Here is an 18,847-nt window from a genome sequence, read left to right on the forward strand (position 1 = left end):
TTTGTTTACTGTACTTTAGCTACAAGAGAGAGGCACTTTACTTTATCATAAAATGAGAATTATCATTCACAGTCCATATTTGTAATATTTTCACCACGGACATATAGTATATGTGCAGTTATATATTATTTCTTGCACAAAAAAAAAATCTGCTTGTTTTCATGCTTGCATAAGTTCAATGTACTTTTAGTCAGGCCTCTCAAGGTACATTTTAGTGCATATCTGGAGAGCTGAAAGCAATTCATAACTGCATTGTGTAACGGTATCTCATTTTTAAAAATGTCAGGATTCACAACTTTGTACAGTATGGTTATCTTATTAAAAAAGAGACTTTTTTGTGAAAATCTCCTTCTATTAGTAATCAAATATGTGGGCATGTGTAAACTCACAGTGGTTTTCTCCAGACAGTGCAGCAGGTGATGGCGCTGGCTCTCCAACAGAGAGGTGGACTTATTTATCTGTTGCTCGTCCTCAATAGAACCCTGCAATGACACATGCAGACGTTAGAAAATGAGCAGCGTGCTGGCCTGTCTTTCAAGGAAACTCTAAACAGATGTGGGAGATGCGATGCTGGCAGCTGCAGTCTCAGTACCTGATCTGAAAGGTTCATCTTGTACGGAAGTTGCTTGAGTCAGAGAAGGAGACAAAGCAGAACAGACAGGCACACTTTTACTCGTGTTTGGAGTTCAGCGCTGAGATCAGACAGCAGGCACCGCCTCAGCAGAAGGCGAAGGGTCACATTATCAGCGTGAACCCAGGAGACACTTCAGCTGAGATCGATGGAGCCAAAACATTGAGTTGTGAGCCTAATGGATGTACAGTACATAACATGTTGCCTCTGCCGAGGGGCGTTAATAATGACTTGTTTTTCATAACTACTTTTTTTTTTTTGGTCTTGTGTTTATGTGCGTGAATAAGAGGGCGATATTTCTACTTCCCTGGTGGTTGGACATAAAACGATGTGACTCAAATAAACAACGCAGCCTTTGGCTGATGTGGGTCCTCTAACGAGTAGATGAACTGCGTATGTGGTCACATTTTTACCATACAGACATTTATTATTTTATTCGGCCCAAAGAAATATTTTAGGGCTGACACTTTTGAGAAACCACTTTTTCATGCAGACAAGCGAGACCTTTTCACTGTCATAAATCTAAGAAACTATTGAAAAACAGGTCGTGGTTTTTTGTTTGCTTTGTCCCCCAAGTGAAATGAAAAGAACGCTGTCAGTTTCATTGATATCGATCCAAAATGTTTTTTTATTATTACCTCTGCAAATAAGGATTTTTTTTATTATTACCTTTGCAAATAAAGATTTTTTTTTTGCGTTGCACAAACTGATGTTCATCAAGCTTTTTTAAGGAGTGGACTATGTGGGTAAGTGGTAAGCTGCTCAAATGATCCTTGACATGGATAAAAGGCAGCACTTGAATCTTAGTGTAAATAACTTGTGTTTAAGTACTCTAATGATATAATTATATTTTTTTATTTACTTTTTTTATGCATTCTAATGTGTAATATAAGGCAGGTACAAAGTGGCTTACAATGAAGCTGATGGAAATAATATAAAAACATCCAAAAACCAGGAACAATATGTTCATTCCAGATAATAAATTATGCATCTCACCTCAAATATGTATTGTGGCGTACCCCAGGGATCAATACTGGGCCCCAAATTGTTCAATCTCTACATAAATGACATTTGTAAAATTACAAAGGACTTAAAGTTAGTACTATTTGCAGATTGTTCAGGAGAGAACACACATAAGCTAATACAAATAATAACGGAAGATTAAAGATATGGTTTGACAAAAACAGACTATCTTTGAATCTCAGTAAAACTAAAATAATGTTATTTGGTAACAGTAGAAGGAAGAGTCAAACACAAATACAAATAGACAAAGTAGACAATGAAAGAGTAAAATAAATCACGCTTTCAGGTGTAATAATAGATCATAAAATTAATTGGAAATCCCAAATAAAAAATATACAACATAAGGTGGCAAGAAATACTTTAATAATGAACAAATCAAAACATGTTCTGGACCAAAACCACTTCATATTCTCTACTGCTCGCTAGTGTTACCATATCTGAGTTATTGTGTAGAAATATGGGGAAATAACTACAAATGTGAGCTTCATTCACTAACGGTGTTACAAAAAATATCAGTTAAATTAATACATAATGTTGGATATAGAGAACATACAAACCCTTTATTTATTGAATCAAAAATATTGAAATTCAACAACTTGGTGCATTTGCAAACAGCTAAAATTATATACAAAGTAAACTATAACCTGCTACCGAAGAATGTACAACAATTCTTCTCAACAAAGGAGAAGAAATATAACCTTAGAAAAAAATATAATTTAAAAAATGTGTATGCACGTATAACATAACACTCTAGACCTTTAGTATATCAGTATGTGGAATTAAATTATGGAATGGATTAAGTGAAGAAGTGAAAAACTGTACTGATATGATCCACTTCAAGAGACTGTTCAAACACAAAGTGTTGAACCCTTGTGAAAAAAAAAAATCTTATTTATCTCATAGGCGAACTATAAGTTACCTAACTATTTATTAATCAGAACTTTAATCATTGTTTATTTATGTAGTTCATAATCACTTACTTACTCATTGTATATTTGTTTATTTATTTACTCATATCTTTTCACTGTTGTGTTACAAATTGAGAACAAACAAATGGGTTAAAACTGCTATGATACAAAAAAGTGTAGGATTAAATAGGCTCTGCTTTTTCTTACTCCTTTTCGGTCATGCTGTAATAAAGCAACTGGAAGTATGTGATGTTTTACATTGTAATTGTATGCATGATCCACCACCTGTATAGTGGAAGGTTGTGACCATAAACCGAGAAGTTGGTCAACTTTGACCTTCTACTTAGACCTGTAGAACGTGAGAAAGACATGAAAAGACGCTCGTTTGTGCTCACTTTTTAAAAAAATTTTTTTAACCTGCCTGAGGATTATGATTAATTCTTCATCTAAACAGGAAGATACAAACATCCCATCAGTCGGCATCCCAGTGAGAGCAGATACCGTACAGTAAGTGATTGTTTTATTATGTCGTTTGTATTTCTTTTTCAGCACTTAAATACATCTACCATATTTTTCGGACTATAAGTCGCAGTTTTTTTCATAGTTTGGCCGGGGGTGCGACTTACACTCAGGAGTGACTTATGTGTGAAATTATTACCGTCAAATATGAAATAATATTATTTAGCTCATTCACGTAAGAGACTAGACGAATAAGATTTCATCGAATTAAACGATTAGGAGTGACAGATTGTTTGGTAAACGTCTAGCATGTTCTATATGTTATAGTTAGTTGAATGACTCTTATCCTAATATGTTACGTTAACATACCAGACACGTTCTCAGTTGGTTATTTATGCGTCATATAACGTACACTTATTCAGCCTGTTGTTCACTATTCTTTATTTATTTTAAATTGCCTTTCAAATGTCTATTCTTGGTGTTGGGTTTTATCAAATAAATTTCCCCAAAAAATATGACTAATACTCCAGTGCGACTTATATATGTTTTTTTCCTTCTTTATTATGCATTTTCGGCCGGTGTGACTTACACTCCGGAGCGATTTATAGTCCGAAAAATACGGTACTTGCTGGATCTGCTCATCACCCAGTTTGTAAAACTTGTCGCTCATTCTTCTTATATTCAGGCAAAACAAAATCAAAGATTTTGGATTATCATTTGTCCCAAAGTAGTCGTTGTTGGCTCTCATGAAGTCTGCCATGATTCGTAGTTGTTGTGGTTGTTGAAGGAAATAGCAAACGTTGTGATGCATTTGTGAAAATAATACACCTCTGTATGCCTAAAATGACCAAAAAAGGTAAATATTACATGTTATCATGAATGTGCCTGTTACTTCATTACATATATACTTACAGTGTGTATATAAAACGTTGATAGATGTTTTTGGATGTTTTTAGAGAGCTTTATAGCGGAATAGAGCAAATCTCCATTACCTGCCTCTTCCAACCAGTTCTTTCCGATTTAGAATGCACAGAAAATGAAAGACACATGAGTTCTTGTCTCTCATAGGGATTGTGAACGATAAGCAAAATTCCGTCAAAAAAGTGCCCTTCCCCTTTAAATGAACAAAATAGGGAGCAAGATCTATTTAACGTGTCTTCATGTATGTGCAGAATATATGCTGATTATGAGAATGCCCACAATACTCGCAAGACGGGATGCAAACATAATCATTTCGCTCTCACAATGTGATTTATCAAGACCAAAACGGTTTCGTACTGTCCCGTATATATTTAGCACGTCTGAAATGTGCATGCAAACTAGCCCAGTTACACACAAACAGCTTTGAGAAAGGAGGCGATCGCGCTGCAAACAGACGATGGGCAGAAAATCTTATCTTATGTTTATGACAACATATTTGGACTGTCAGAAATAAAAATATTAGACATTTCGTCTATTCACCAATATCATTTTACAATTGTATAGCTGCTGGATGACTTAAGGGGCTATTCAAAACAAACTCAACTAATCTATTTTGGTTTCTGCTGGCAAATGTTTCGGCGTTAAAGTATATATTATTAACATATATCTCCTATATGAAAACACTGCTTGTAACATGCATTTTTTACATTGTTGCATGCATTTCTGGATCATTCCAGACGCACCATCTCAGCATCGGCACCTCTCAGAGAGCACCTTCGGCGTGATAAAAATAGGTTCTATATAGGTGGGCCGCCAGGCCAAGTGTCCCCGCAACCAGCGGGGAAGAGTCAGGTGGTGATGGCGTGTTGACCGCCGCCCCAATTGTCGAGGCGGCTCGACCGCCGGCGTGGGAGGGCCCACCGGAAAGGGTGGTGGCGGCGCCCTCTGCTGGCCACCCGGAGAGGGTGGTGGCGGCGCCCTCTGCTGGCCACCCGGAAAGGGTGGTGGCGGCGCCCTCTGCTGGCCACCCGGAGAGGGTGGTGGCGGCGCCCTCTGCTGCTGGCCCACCGGAGTGCATGGTGGTGGCGCCCTCTGCTGCTGGCCCACCGGAGTGCATGGTAGTGGCGCCCTCTGCTGCTGGCCCACCGGAGTGCATGGTAGTGGCGCCCTCTGCTGCTGGCCCACCGGAGTGCATGGTAGTGGCGCCCTCTGCTGCTGGCCCACCGGAGTGCATGGTGGTGGCGCCCTCTTCTGGTCCACCGGAGTGCATGGTGGTGGAGACCCCTGCTGGCCCACCGGAGAGGATGGTGGAGACCCCTGCTGGTCCACCGGAGAGGATGGTGGAGACCCCTGCTGGCCCACCAGAGAGGATGGTGGAGACCCCTGCTGGCCCACCGGAGAGGATGGTGGAGACCCCTGCTGGTCCACCGGAGAGGATGGTGGAGACCCCTGCTGGTCCACCGGAGAGGATGGCGCCATTTCTTGCAGACCCACTGGGGTGAGTAGCTGTGCTTCCCCAGCTGCACAGCTACTCATAACCCCCCCCCCAAGGGACGGATCCCAGACGTCCCCAGCTAGGCCCACAGACGACAGGGGTGGGTGGGAGAGGGCTTTAAAAGCGGCCGAACTTTTCTTTAATTTAGCCATGCATTCCAAAGCTTTGTTAAGCCTCTCCGCCATGGACATCTCTGCGAGGTTCGAATTTGGCTGGATCATTCTGTCAAGGTTTGTTGGTGACGAACCCCAAGGTGCAGAGATGATGGCAGGCGTAGTGCGAGAAAACATGATTTAATTAAAGACTTTGGCAAAAAACAAACAAAAGGGAACAAACAAAAGGCGCGCACACGGCGGAGAACAAACTAGGCTATAAACTAAAATAGCACAAAGGCTACACTATGGACAAGAAACAAAAAAACACTTACTGTGACACGAAGGAACTGTGACTAAAGCGGAGTGGACAAAAGTAGACGGAGCTACAACGAGCTGAGGGGACAAAGCACTCAGGGAGAATCAGGAAATGAAGACAAAATAAAAGCACTGACAGGAAACTAAGAACAGGAAACCAAGACAAACGCAGAGGCAAACTAAAACTTGACCAAACTGTCAGGGACAACCCTGACAGTTTCACAGTGTGGCGCATATTTGTAACAGTGTTAAAGTTGTTTAAACGGCCATCCTCAGTGTGACCTGTATGGCTGTTGATCAAGTATGCATTGCATTCACTTGTATGTGTGTGTAGAAGCCGCATATATTAAGTGACTGGGCTGGCACGCAGTTTGTATGGAGGAAAAGCGGACGTGACGACAGGTTGTAGAGGACGCTAAAGGCAGTGCCTTTAAGGCACGCCCCCAATAATGTTGTCCGGGTGGAAATCGGGAGAATGGTTGCCCTGTCAGATTTTCGGGAGGCGTACTGAAATTCGGGAGTCTCCCAGGAAAATCGGGAGGTTGAAACCGATACGGATAATTTCCCATATTACATTTTAAAGCATTTATCTCTAGTCTAGATGGCACTTCTCCACCATATCGCTCAGAAAAAGTGGCGTGTGCTGAAACAGCACAGATCGGACCGTTGGAGTATATGATAACATAAATGTGGAGGGAAATGAGTGTCTCCTTGGTGACAGCTGGTAGTACAAGCACAAACCTCATTTGAATTGAACAGTCTGCACCACTTTTGCACTTGATATCAATTGTACACACAGTCTGACTAGATCACCCGTAACACACAATTTTATAGTTAGCGTGTTGTATTTGGAGCTTAGTAGATCAGACTTAAGCGCTTACCATTGTTTTACTGCTGAATGGTAGTTTAGAATGTTAAATAGTGAGATGCATGAAGTGTTTTATTTCGAAACTATACAATTTGTTAATCAATCAATCAATCAATGTTTATTTATATAGCCCTAAATCACAAGTTAAGGACAGATCATGCAAAAAGCTCCGTAATGATACATGAGTGTGAGTGTTTTGGTGCAAATTGACTTTTTACCCCATACCTGGAGAAACTGTGAAGTCCCCTGGAATTAAGGTTATCTGTCACCAAAAATCTCATCAAGCGAGCACATATCTGCGTTCAATATATGACAATTGAATACATAAATCACATTACATTAAAAACAATCACATGACGTAAACCTGAAAAATGTATGATGGCATAGAACTTACAGCAAGTGGTTAAAATAAGTGTTTTTGGGTTGATTAGTGGGTGTGCATCAGATATGTAACGATAAACAGTAATAATGATGAGCCCGGCAAAACTCCTGATGATTAGTTTGACCATTTTAAATTAAGATGATCGAAAAATCGTGATTGATTACAATCAATAACATTGATTGCACTTTGATGAACTCCCAGACTGTCTGGCACCAGCTCACTAGCTTAAGTGCTAACATGAAAAAAAGAGACATTAACATATCTCCCCATTAAGAAACGACATACCCCAATTTAAACTTATATGAACATATTGTTGGCCAGGCAACTAAAATACACTATATTGCCAAAAGTATTTGGCCACCCATCCAAATGATGAAAATCAGGTGTCCTAATCACTTGGCCCGGTGTATAAAATCAAGCACTTAGGCATGGAGACTATTTCTACAAACATTTGTGAAAGATTGGTACGCTCTCAGTGATTTCCAGCGTGGAACTGTCATAGGATGCTACCTGTGCAACAAATCCAGTCGTAAAATTTCCTTGCTCCTAAATATTCCAAAGTCAACTTTAATATAAGAAAAGTGAAGAGTTTGGGAACAACAGCAAGTCAGCCACCAAGTGGTAGGCCACGTAAACTGACAGATGGGTCAATGGATGCTGAAGCGCATAGTGCAAAAACTTTCTGCGCAGTCAGTTGCTACAGAGCTCCAAACTTCATGTGACCTTCCAATTAGCCCACGTACAGTACATAGAGAGCTTCATGGAATGGGTTTCCATGGCTGGGCAGCAGTATCTAAGCCACATATGTCAGAGTCAAGGCCCGCGGGCCATATCCGGCCCGCGAGAAGGTTTTTTACGGCCCTTGGGATGATCTTGATTTATTATTAGAACCGGCCCGCAGACCGCAGATCTTTTTTTTTTTTTTTTTTTTTTTTTTTTTTAGACCGCAGATCTTTTACACGCACCAAGCGGATGCCGGTCCAAGGTTCCGAAAGGGGGCGAGCGGCCCGCCGGGACGCGCCTGCCGGCCGAAGGGCTGCAGCCCGGCCGTCAGTCGCGGAGCCCGCCGTGCCACGCGCGCCAAGGGGGCGGGCCGAAACCCGGCCCCGAGGCCCTGAGACTTCTGCTTTGTTTCCCCAAACCGCGCGTCACCGCCGGGCCCGCACCACCGTCGGGCTGCAGCCCGAGCGTCGGTGGCGGAACCCGTCATGTGCCGCGCGCGCCAAGCGGAGCGGGGGGGTCAAGCGGGCCGAAACCCGCAGGCCACCCCCTCACCACGAGGCCCTGAGACTTCTGCGTTTGACCCCTACGCGCGGCCCGTCGGGACGCGCCCGCCGTCAAGCCACGAGGGCCAGCCGTCGGGTCGCGGAGCCCGCCGTGCCACGCGCGCCAAGGGGCGGGCCGAAACCAGCGGGGGGTTTCGGGCACCCAACTCGCCTCCCTCCCACGGAGGGAGGAGGGGGGTTTAATGTGAACATTACTGTGCAATCACATATTTAGAGTTTTTACTCAATTCAAGTTTAAAAGTTACAGTTTAATATTTGTTTTCACTGCATGTTACTTCTCCTTAAACAAAGTGTTGTTTTTGATTTATAGATTTTTGCACTTTATTTTATTGTATTTCAATTTAATTATATTTAAAAATATTTCAGTTGAGTGGATGATAGAAAATTGCTATTATTGTTTTTTTCTTTGAAGTAAATTTAGCCCACTTTTGCTAAAATAGAAAATATAGGCTACTGATGGTGCCTTGAATACCGGTTTCTTTCATTTAATGTTCATGTTATGGGGATTTTTATATAAAGGAAATTTGTCTTTTGTGTCTGTTGAAAATTAAAGATTACTGACAGAGCCATAAGAAAATATTGCTTTATTTATCTGATCATATTGGAATATATTTGTTAGGTTTTCAGTAGGTTCAATTAGGTTCACTAGACTATATGCGTCATTTAAAAATTTTTCAATGAACATTCGAACAGTCCGGCCCTCGGCTTGTAGCTAAATTTTTTATTTGGCCCTCCGTCCATTTGACTTTGACACCCCTGATCTAAGCCATACATCACCAAGTCCAATGCAAAGCGTGGGATGCAGTGGTGTAAAGCACGTCGCCACTGGACTCTAGAGCAGTGGAGACGCCTTCTCTGGACTGATGAGTCACGCTTTTCCATCTGGCAATCTGATAGACGAGTCTGAGTTTGGAGGTTGCCAGGAGAACGCTACATTTCGGACTGCATTGTGCCGAGTGTGAAATTTGGTGGAGGAGGAATTATGGTGTGGGGTTGTTTTTCAGGATTAGGGCTTGGCCCCTTAGTTCCAGTGAAAGGAACTTTGAATGCTCCAGGATACCAAAAACATTTTGGACAATTCCATGGGATGGCACTTCAATTTCATGTGTGAGTAAAGGCAGGTGGCCAAATACTTTTGGCAATATAGTGTATATTCAATTGTGCACATGGAACCTACAAGCTGTGTTCTCTTAAATGTGATCTATTGTGCAAAACCAACTTTTCTTACCTATTAGTACCTGTTTTTGTGTATTTGGGATCTGCATACGTCCCACAATTTTGAAATCAAACCATGGAGGCATGGCGAAGATATTTATAAAAAGTCTTGCCTTCATACATCCTCCAAACAAGACGTTTGGAGTTTGCCCAATCTGTGAAGTTTTTCTCGAATATGACATCTTCTTTTCCTCTATCCTCTTGATGTGGGGCTGACTGGCTCGTACATGCACATGCATCCGCCGCTCTTACCATTTCTAATGCAAAGTAGCGTATAGTTCGGACTTACAGGCGTGTGATCCGCATTTTTAAACATTATTTTTTACGTCAAAACATTAGTTCCGCGATTTTTAATGAAATAGCAATAAAAATACAATCCAAACAAAATTTGTCGAACGCTCTCCTCAGTCGCATGTACTCGCGGTTCCTCTTGCCGAAATGCCGCATTGAGTTGCAGGACAAGCTAATATGATTAGCAGCAAAGTAGACAGCCGTCAATGTTGTGGCTCTGATAGCTAACGGAGGCGACAACAAGTTAAGTAGCTAACAAGCAAGCTTGTTTTGGCGTTCCAAAATAAATAGAAGAAAAAAAGTTAAGACCATGGTTGACACCGAAACAAGCTCGCTAGTGAGGTCGAGACACCGGAAGTATAGAGGGGGGCGGGGCTAAAGAATAGAGTTGCCTAATGGGAAAGTTTTCTGAGTTTTTGGCATGCATGTTATAGAATCGTACATTACATTTTCCATGATAATAATGTTAGTACATTATCTAGCAAAAAATAAAAAAAATGATGTGGTACATTACATTAAGTAAGTGTCAAAAAGACAGCCGAATGAGGTTGATGTATTTCGGGGTTTGGGTGGCAGCACTTTGTGCTGATAGAAATGTTCCTCTTTTCTTCTCAAAGGGTGTTCACATCGTTGAAGTTATGTCCGTCAGTAAGCTTGATATAGAAGTGCTAAAAAATACAACATGGCCGACGAGGAGAAGACGCGGACGAAGTGGAGGCACGTAAGTAAGACGGTGCGTTCTGAAAAGACGGTCAGAAAGCGGCTTGAAGATGGTCTGTAAAACATCATTTATGTAGAATTTTAAACCAAAGAACCACCAACCATTACCATAAAATGTAGTTTGTTTCATCCAACGATGAAAAAAACTACATTTTACATAATAAAATAAAAGGCCGATGTCTTCCTTATGTAGACCACAAGGAAGACAGTGTGATTATTCTATACGGAGACGGAGGTGTTTTTACGGTGCGTTCAAGGACCGCTGAACAGAGTAGGGCGCCACAAAGCTATAATAAGTTGTTATGGATGGTTCATTTAAATAAATCTTGAAGTGTTACATTACACACCAATATTCAAAACCATAAAAGCTTAGACATTACAACAGCAAACACTAAGACTAAAACACTATCAATGAAGCATAAGAAATACAAAACATTGGTGTGTTTATTTTATCCATCCATTTTCTACCGCTTGTCCCTTTCGGGGTGTGGGGGGTGCTGGAGCCTATCCCAGCTGCACTCGGGCAGAAGGCGGGGTACACCCTGGACAATTAATCTCAGGGCCTTTATTTATTTTAGTTATGTGGAAAAAACTTGGTCAAAAGAGTCCAGTGTGTGTATAAGTACCTTTTTGAGCACATTCAACAACACCACGATAGTAATGATAACCGTGATCATTTTGGTCATGATAACCGTGACATAAAATGTTTATATATCGTTTCATCTCTAGTGTGCATGAATATTTCCTTCATGTAGATAAAACCACATGCTGACCAAACCAGCCACGTTGCTTATATTAAAGAAAAATACCTTTCACTGGCTGGCTGATGCAGAAAGTTATTTACCTTACTCTAATGCAGTGTTTTTCAACCTTTTCTGAGCCAAGAAACATTTTTTTCATTGAAAAAATCCCGAGGCACACCACCAAAATAAAACTAAACAGCCGATATTGACAGTAAAAAGTTGTTCTAGCAATTGTTGGATATGAATTCAAACCATAACCAAGCATGCATCACTATAGCTCTTGTCTCAAAGTAGGTGTACTGTCACAACCTGTCACATCACACCGTGACTTATTTGGAGGTTTTTTGTGTTTTCCTGTGTGGAGTATTTTACTTCTTGTCTTGTGCTCCTATTTTGGTGTTGATTGTCATGTCATGTACGGATGTACTTTGCGGACGCCGTCTGCTCCACACGCTGTAAGTCTTTGCTGTCGTCCAGCATTCTCTTTTTGTTTACTTTGCAGCCAGTTCAGTTTTAGCTTCGTTTTGCATAGCCATCCCTAAGCTTCGATGCCTTTTCTTAGCGGCACTCACCTTTTGTTTATTTTTGGTTTAAGCGTAAGATACTTTTTTACCTGAAAACCATCGTCATCGTTCCCGACATCTACAAAGCAATTAGCTACCTGCTGCCACCTACTGATATGTGAGTATTACACGGTTACTTTGCCGAGCTCTAGACAGCACAGACACTCAACAACGGCACATTTGCGGATTATAATTATTGGTTTGCAAAAAACATTTTTAACCCAATTAGGTGAAATTACATAATCTCCCACAGCACACCAAACAATATCTCACGGTACACTAGTGTGCCGCGACACAGTGGTTGAAAAACCACTGCTCTAATGGATGCAATGCAAGTTTGAAGACCTCGACAAGTGAATGAAATATGATTTTATATCTGTTCTGAAATCTGTAAAGAACAACTTTCATAGAACCATCAAGTATTTCTGTTGATGGGAAATGCCGAAGTTGGACTTTTATTGGTCACCACAAGAAATGTAAGCAGCAGTGATGCAGGAGAACAGTCTGGTCTTACCGTGAGCTCCAAAGCTTCATTGAAGAGGCCATTCCGCTTGTTGTGGAGGAAGGCACTGGAGCTCCCTGTCTTAGAAATTCGTATCCTGGCCAAGCGGGCTTTCTGCAAAGAGAAGCAGACAATAAAAGCGCACGTAAGTCGAAGCCTGCACCACCTTCAGCGTCAAACTGATTGGGGAATCACTTTGACTCGTCCCACTGATGAGCTACACCACTTTCTCATGCTTCATGTATTAGTTGTGATCTTATGGATCAAATCAAACATACGCTGCTAGATCATTCCCTCTGATCTGTGGCGATAACTCACTCTGATCTCCTGCTATACTTATGAATGATTTATGGGCACTGCATGATAACACACATTCCTTGGGTGGAGAACCACTGAGAGCAGCAGCAGCTCGGCTTGCTGCAGTAAACCCTTTAAGAATTAAGCAGAGAAGCGCTGCACCAGGCTGGGAATCCATTTTTATGAACGCTGTCATTGTGTTAATATGATAACAATTGAATGAAACGGTTTATATCTATCATCCAATCCATTATGTATTAGCTGTTCCTGTTTTTCGTACCAGTCCTCTTTCCAATAACTACAAAATACATATTCCACATATCATTTTGAAGCAGGCAAACCGTCTGCTAAATGTGAATAAAGTCACAGGCACAGAAAAAAGCTTACAGAACAACTGATTTTAAAGGTTAATGGAATCACTGACATCTCAAAGGCCAGCCATTTTCCATTAAAACTTGCTGTCAAACAAATTGCACTTCCTCAGCGTGTGCTGGCCCGTCATCTTGTTGAATTTGAAAGGAGAGTGATGTATTCCCATCAAAGGAAGTGTGAGCTGTGTACGGGATGAGCAGAGTCGGAGCTTCTTCAGAGGGGGGCCTGTGCACTGCTGGCCGGGTTAATTGAGTATTTCACTGGAAGAATTTACACATACTTTAAAACTATGTGCCAAATAAAAAACTTTGTACCTTCGACTTTAATGAGGACAAGCGGGACAGAAAATTGTACGGATGAAAGAAAATTGTATATGGTAATTAACTACTGAACAAATGCAACAATAATGGGCGACAGGTAGCAATATAGAAATGCAATATAGAAATAAGAAGTTTTAGCAGCAATAATTCTAATCCATTCTTAATAGGGATGTCCCGCTACGACCTTTTCACATCTACAATTGGAGCTTTGCGTCTTGGCCAATACAGATATTGATCAGATATCAGCAGAAATCATAAATACTTTTATCAATTTGTAGTGTGAGATGTTAGAAGAGGCTTGATTAAGTGAAATTACTCAAACAGAGAACAATGTTAGGTATGAAAAACACTAACCTGTTTATTATTAATCATCTGGAATTCCTACTGTCTTTAAATTGAAGTTGACAGCCAACTGGTATTTGGCGACACCACGCGGTCACAATAATTCATTAAGTTAAGCTGATGACGCAGCAAATTGAATGACGCGGACACATTTGTTACTGGATACTTTCTAACAAGCTTCTTCCTTGGAGGCTTTGTATGCGTAAGTAATATCCAACTATAATTATTTGACACTTGTATTGACAAATGTGCTGTTTTAGACTGCAATATTGTTCAATTAAGAACACTTATTACAAATGTCTAGCTTGTGTGCTATTGTGTGCTTAGCTGTTGTGTAGCTGCTTGCTCCGAGTAGCCTATAGTCTACCATGCTTACCTTTTCTAAATGACTTGAGTACAAATAGAAGCAAAGGCCAACCTTGTTGTGCACATTGGAGGACATTTAAATGTTAAATGGCTGTCCAACTTTGCACAAGTTAACATGCGGGCGGATTGCTTGTATAGCGAGTTTAGATGCATCCATCCGGATCTACAAGCGGTAGAAAATGGATGGATATCCATTTTCTACCGCTTGTCCCTTTCGGGGTTAGATGCAGGCCGATATAAACCGATACTTGTTTATTTGCCAATATCAGGACACCCTTAATTCAGTATATGCCTCGCCTGGATGGCCGAATGATGCTTCACCACCACACATCACTCTTTATTTTATCTTCATCTCTCACAAAACAACACTATTGTATCCTCATGTGTCGGCAGCGTTTTCCCAAGACCTTTGCGATAAACCTTTTATATATTGTGTATTTGTACTCAACCACTGGGATTGTCTCTCGGACACGCAGGCGTGAGCCAGTGACTGTGGGGATGGTTGCCAGGCAGCGTATGGGCGGAATAGAGGGGGTGTTAAGAATATGCCCTGCTATACTGAATCCCTTTTTCTGCAGACCTCTGATAGATTCCTGCTCCTTTGGGAGGTAAGTGGCTGCGTTAAAGGCCCAGCTGTGCTTTGAAGGAAGCACCCGACGGAAGAGTTGCAGGGTATGCATGTGTGTAAGGATGACTCTCATACCTACAGTACCCACACACTAAATGACCAAAGTCTGTTAAAATACACACAACACACACAGTATTTTTATAACTCCACTGACGTGTCAGTTATTTAAGTGTTGATTTGATGGATTCACACCTTCTAACTAAAAGTGTGAGTGGTACATTATGTCCTACATAAGTGATAATCTTATAGCTGTCTAAATACAATCAAATGCAGTGATTTTCTTTCCTTCGTGAAAAAGACTTTGCACAGTCAGTGTGTTGTTTTATTTGTGTTGAAGAGTAAAGACCAAACCAGCATTACAGTGGACAAGTGATATATTTTTTCCCACGTGAGGAAGGACAAAAAAGACAAGACAAAAACATTGATTTAAATTTTTTGGACTATTTTGTCACTAATATTTTTGACGCCTCCAGCAGACCTTTACGTGCACCTCCAAAAAAAATCTAGCTGCGCATAAGCAGCAACATGGACCGCAGAGCTGTGATTGTAATTTAATACATCATTTCCGAGTTTTTTTCTTCCCACCTGTTCTCGGCCTTGCCTAGATCAGGGGTGGCACAGCCCACCTTTGTGAACATCTTCTCCTTCGGTTTCAGAGCAACATGGGCAATAAAAGTGATCGTGATTTCAAAATGATTACTTCCATCTCCAGCAACAAAGTGCACTGCACCAAAGAGCTGACAAAACATTAGATAAAAATACTAGATTTGAGGAAAATATACTAAAAACCTGTGAAATTATCTGTCCATGCAGCTAGTTCATTTTATTTGTTAAGTAGGGATGGAATGACATAAAAATCTCGCGGTACAATATTATTGTGGTATACAGTATGCCCCAAAACCAAAACCAGTGAAGTTGGCACGTTGTGTAAATCGTAAATAAAAACAGAATACAATGATTTGCAAATCCTTTTCAACCTATATTCAATTGAATAGACTGCAAAGACAAGATATTTAATGTTCAAACTGGTAAACTTTGTTATTTTTTGCAAATATTTGCTCATTCGGAATTTCATGCCTGCAACATGTTTTAAAATAGCTGGCACAAGTGGCAAAAACTGAGAAAGTTGAGGAATGCTCATCAAACACTTATTTGGAACATCCCACAGGTGAACAGGCTAATTGGGAACAGGTGGATGCCATGATTGGGTATAAAATGCTCAGCACAAACAAGGATGGGGCGAGGGTCACCACTTTGAACAAATGCGTCAGCAAATTGTATCATCAAAAGGTTAAGAGAATCTGAAGAAATCACTGCACGTAAGCAGCAAAACTGAAAACCAACATTGAATGCCCGTGACCTTCGATCTCTCAGGCGGTAAAGCATCAAAAAGCGACATCAGTGTGTTAACAATATCACCACATGGGCTCATGAACCCATGACAAAACCACTGTCAATATCTACAGTTCGTCACTACATCTGTAAGTGCAATTTAAAACTCTACTATGCAAAGCCAAAGCCATTTATCAACAACACCCAGAAAGTGTGTTGTTGCCCTTCGCTGGGCCCAAGCTCATCTAAGATGGACTGATGCAAAGTGGAAAAGTGTTCTGTGGTCTGACGAGTTCACATTTTAAATAGTTTTTGGAAAGTGTGGACGTTGTGTCCTCCGGACCAAAGAGGAAAAGAACCATCTGGATTGTTATACGCAAAGTTCAAAAGCCATCATCTGTGATGGTATGGGGGTGTATTAGTGCCCAAGACATGGGCACTAATAGTAGTCAGGTCGGGTTAATACCGCCACGGGTAAGATGTACCCCCGTGCTACCTGCCGCATTCGGGCAGATGGGGCTCGTAAGCCTTGGATGGCAACCTGTCTAGGAGAAGGTCACTCTGAACTAAAACCGGGACTGCGAGGAGTTGCGCCCCACAGTCGCTATTAGCATAGTAAAGCCAACCATGGAGTACAAAGTCATCCCAAATCCTATACTTCCAGCGGCGGGAGTCCGCAGGAACATCGCAGCGGACGGTGGTGCTGGTCCTCCTCCTGGAGGACACCATGACGACAGGACCTCAAACCCTGGGATTGTCCCAGGGAGGGTCCTGTCCGAACACAGCACCCCGTCCAATGCACTCATGCGCTGTCGGAGACCATTTGTTATGGGAACCTCCAACGCATGCACAGCGAGAGAAGAAGCGAGATTGATAGAACTTGCACGCTGTGCAGAGGAACGGGGAGTGGAGATCCTGGGGGTCCAAGAACACAGGAGCGTGCACACTGATGACCCCATCCTGTACTGCAGAGTGGAGAGATGCACGTTCATTTCTGCATCTGCATGGAGGAACGAGGCCCAGGCCGCAACAGGCGGTGTAGGGTTAATGCTGGGCCCACGGGCACGTAAGGCTCTCCGTCGGGTTTACCACCACACCGACAGGATTCTGAGCGCAGAGTTCTCGGGCAACCCAGTAACAACAGTCATAGTCGTGTACTCACCCACCAATGTGGCACCATCTGACGTGGTGGAGAAGTTCTTTGAGGACCTTGTAAGAGCGGTCCGTGGCGTCCCAGCGCACAACTTCCTGGCAATCCTTGGGGACTTCAATGCAAGGCTTGGACCAGAGGACGCACCCTTCCCTTACCACAACTCTACCAACCGCAACGGCACCTACCTCACTGCCTTCCTCATGGAACACAAGCTACTGGCGGCGAATACCATCTTCCGGAAGAGAACAGGAAAGAGGGGGACCTTCCGAGACAGAGCCTCAGGAACACTACGGCAGCTAGATTACATCCTAGTGAGGAAGAAATGGAAGAACTCCATCCTGAATGCTGAGCCATACAGCACTTTTAGTTCTGTGGGCTCAGACCACCGTGTGGTCTCAATGAGAGTTTGCCTGAGCCTCAGGGTCCCCAAACCAAGTCCCAAGATCCGGTATAACTGGAAAGCTTTCTCAAGTGACCCTGGCCTTCAAACCAGATACGCAGAGGAGATGAGGAGACGATTCCAGCAGCTAGACAGGGGAGCGGAGGCAAGTGGAGAATACAGGAGGTTCGTCACTGCGAATGAGGAGGCGACCAGGCTGTGTGTGCCCATGATGGAGAGAGTCAGTACCTCCAGACGATCCAAACACCCAGAGGTCGTAGCAGCACGAGGGATGGTGGAGGAAGCCCGCCTCAACTTTGAGCGGGAATTTGACTCGATACATCGAGGCACGATGGTGAAGATCTTGAAGGCATACAGTATTCCTCCGAACCTACTCCGAGCAATAGAGTCCATGTACGCAGGAACAAGGGCCAGGGTGGTGACCCCAGATGGCAACAGCGAGGAGTTTGACATCCTGACTGGAGTTATACAAGGAGATACACTAGCCCCCTTCCTCTTCATCATAGTCCTTGATCATGCGCTCAGGAAGGCAATAAATGGGCGAGAGCAGGAACTTGGCTTCACGCTGACACCAAGGAAGTCGAGTCGACAACCGGCAGTGGTCCTGACAGACCTTGACTATGCGGATGACATCAGTCTGCTCTCCAACAACGTGGAACAAGCACAAGAACTCCTACAAAGGGTAGAGCTAGAGTGCGCCAAGGTTGGCCTTAGGCTAAATGCCAAGAAAACTGAGGTCATGACCTACAATGTTCCACCAGAACATCAACCCCTGATAACAGCAGGAGGCACTGTGCTGAAAGAAGTTGAGGACTTCAAATACCTGGGCGGATGGGTCAACTCAACTGAGCAGGATTTAAAAGTGAGGAAGGCACTTGCATGGAGGGCCCTGAACGGCATGACCAGTGTATGGAGCTCCAACCTCCCCCGCCAAATCAAACTCAGCTTCTTCTGCGCGACAGTTGAGTCCGTTTTCCTCTATGGCAGCGAATGCTGGACCCTGAAGCCAACCCTGGAGAGGTCTCTGGAAGGTTGCTACACCAGGATGCTGCGTGCAGTGCATAGCATCAACAAGAGTGCGCACGTAACCAACAGAGTCCTCTACAGGGGAATACCAAGGGTGAGCGAGAAGATTGCTGTAAGGAGAATGAGACTAGCAGGGCACTGCCAAAGGCATCAGGAGCTGCCAGCCAGCAAATTGGTACTGTGGGAACCAACAC

At 42.7% G+C, this 18,847-nt stretch overlaps 1 protein-coding gene across 2 annotated transcripts in view; it reads right to left on the reverse strand.

Moving 5' to 3' along the window:
* The window catches only part of LOC133653935 (potassium voltage-gated channel subfamily D member 3-like), a 318,445-nt gene that overhangs the window by 7,224 nt on the left and 292,374 nt on the right, over positions 1–18,847 (reverse strand). The window contains exons 4-6 of one of the 2 annotated variants that reach the window (XM_062053780.1): positions 12,430–12,531; positions 593–625; positions 390–482 (exon numbers count right to left, since the gene is read on the reverse strand). In XM_062053780.1, coding sequence (XP_061909764.1) covers positions 390–482; positions 593–625; positions 12,430–12,531 — 228 coding nt within the window. The remainder of the gene's footprint in view (positions 1–389; positions 483–592; positions 626–12,429; positions 12,532–18,847) is intronic. The other variant, XM_062053781.1, reaches the window with a different exon arrangement.

Source organism: Entelurus aequoreus, linkage group LG07, assembly GCF_033978785.1.
Source record: "Entelurus aequoreus isolate RoL-2023_Sb linkage group LG07, RoL_Eaeq_v1.1, whole genome shotgun sequence".
Lineage (NCBI taxonomy): Eukaryota > Metazoa > Chordata > Actinopteri > Syngnathiformes > Syngnathidae > Entelurus > Entelurus aequoreus.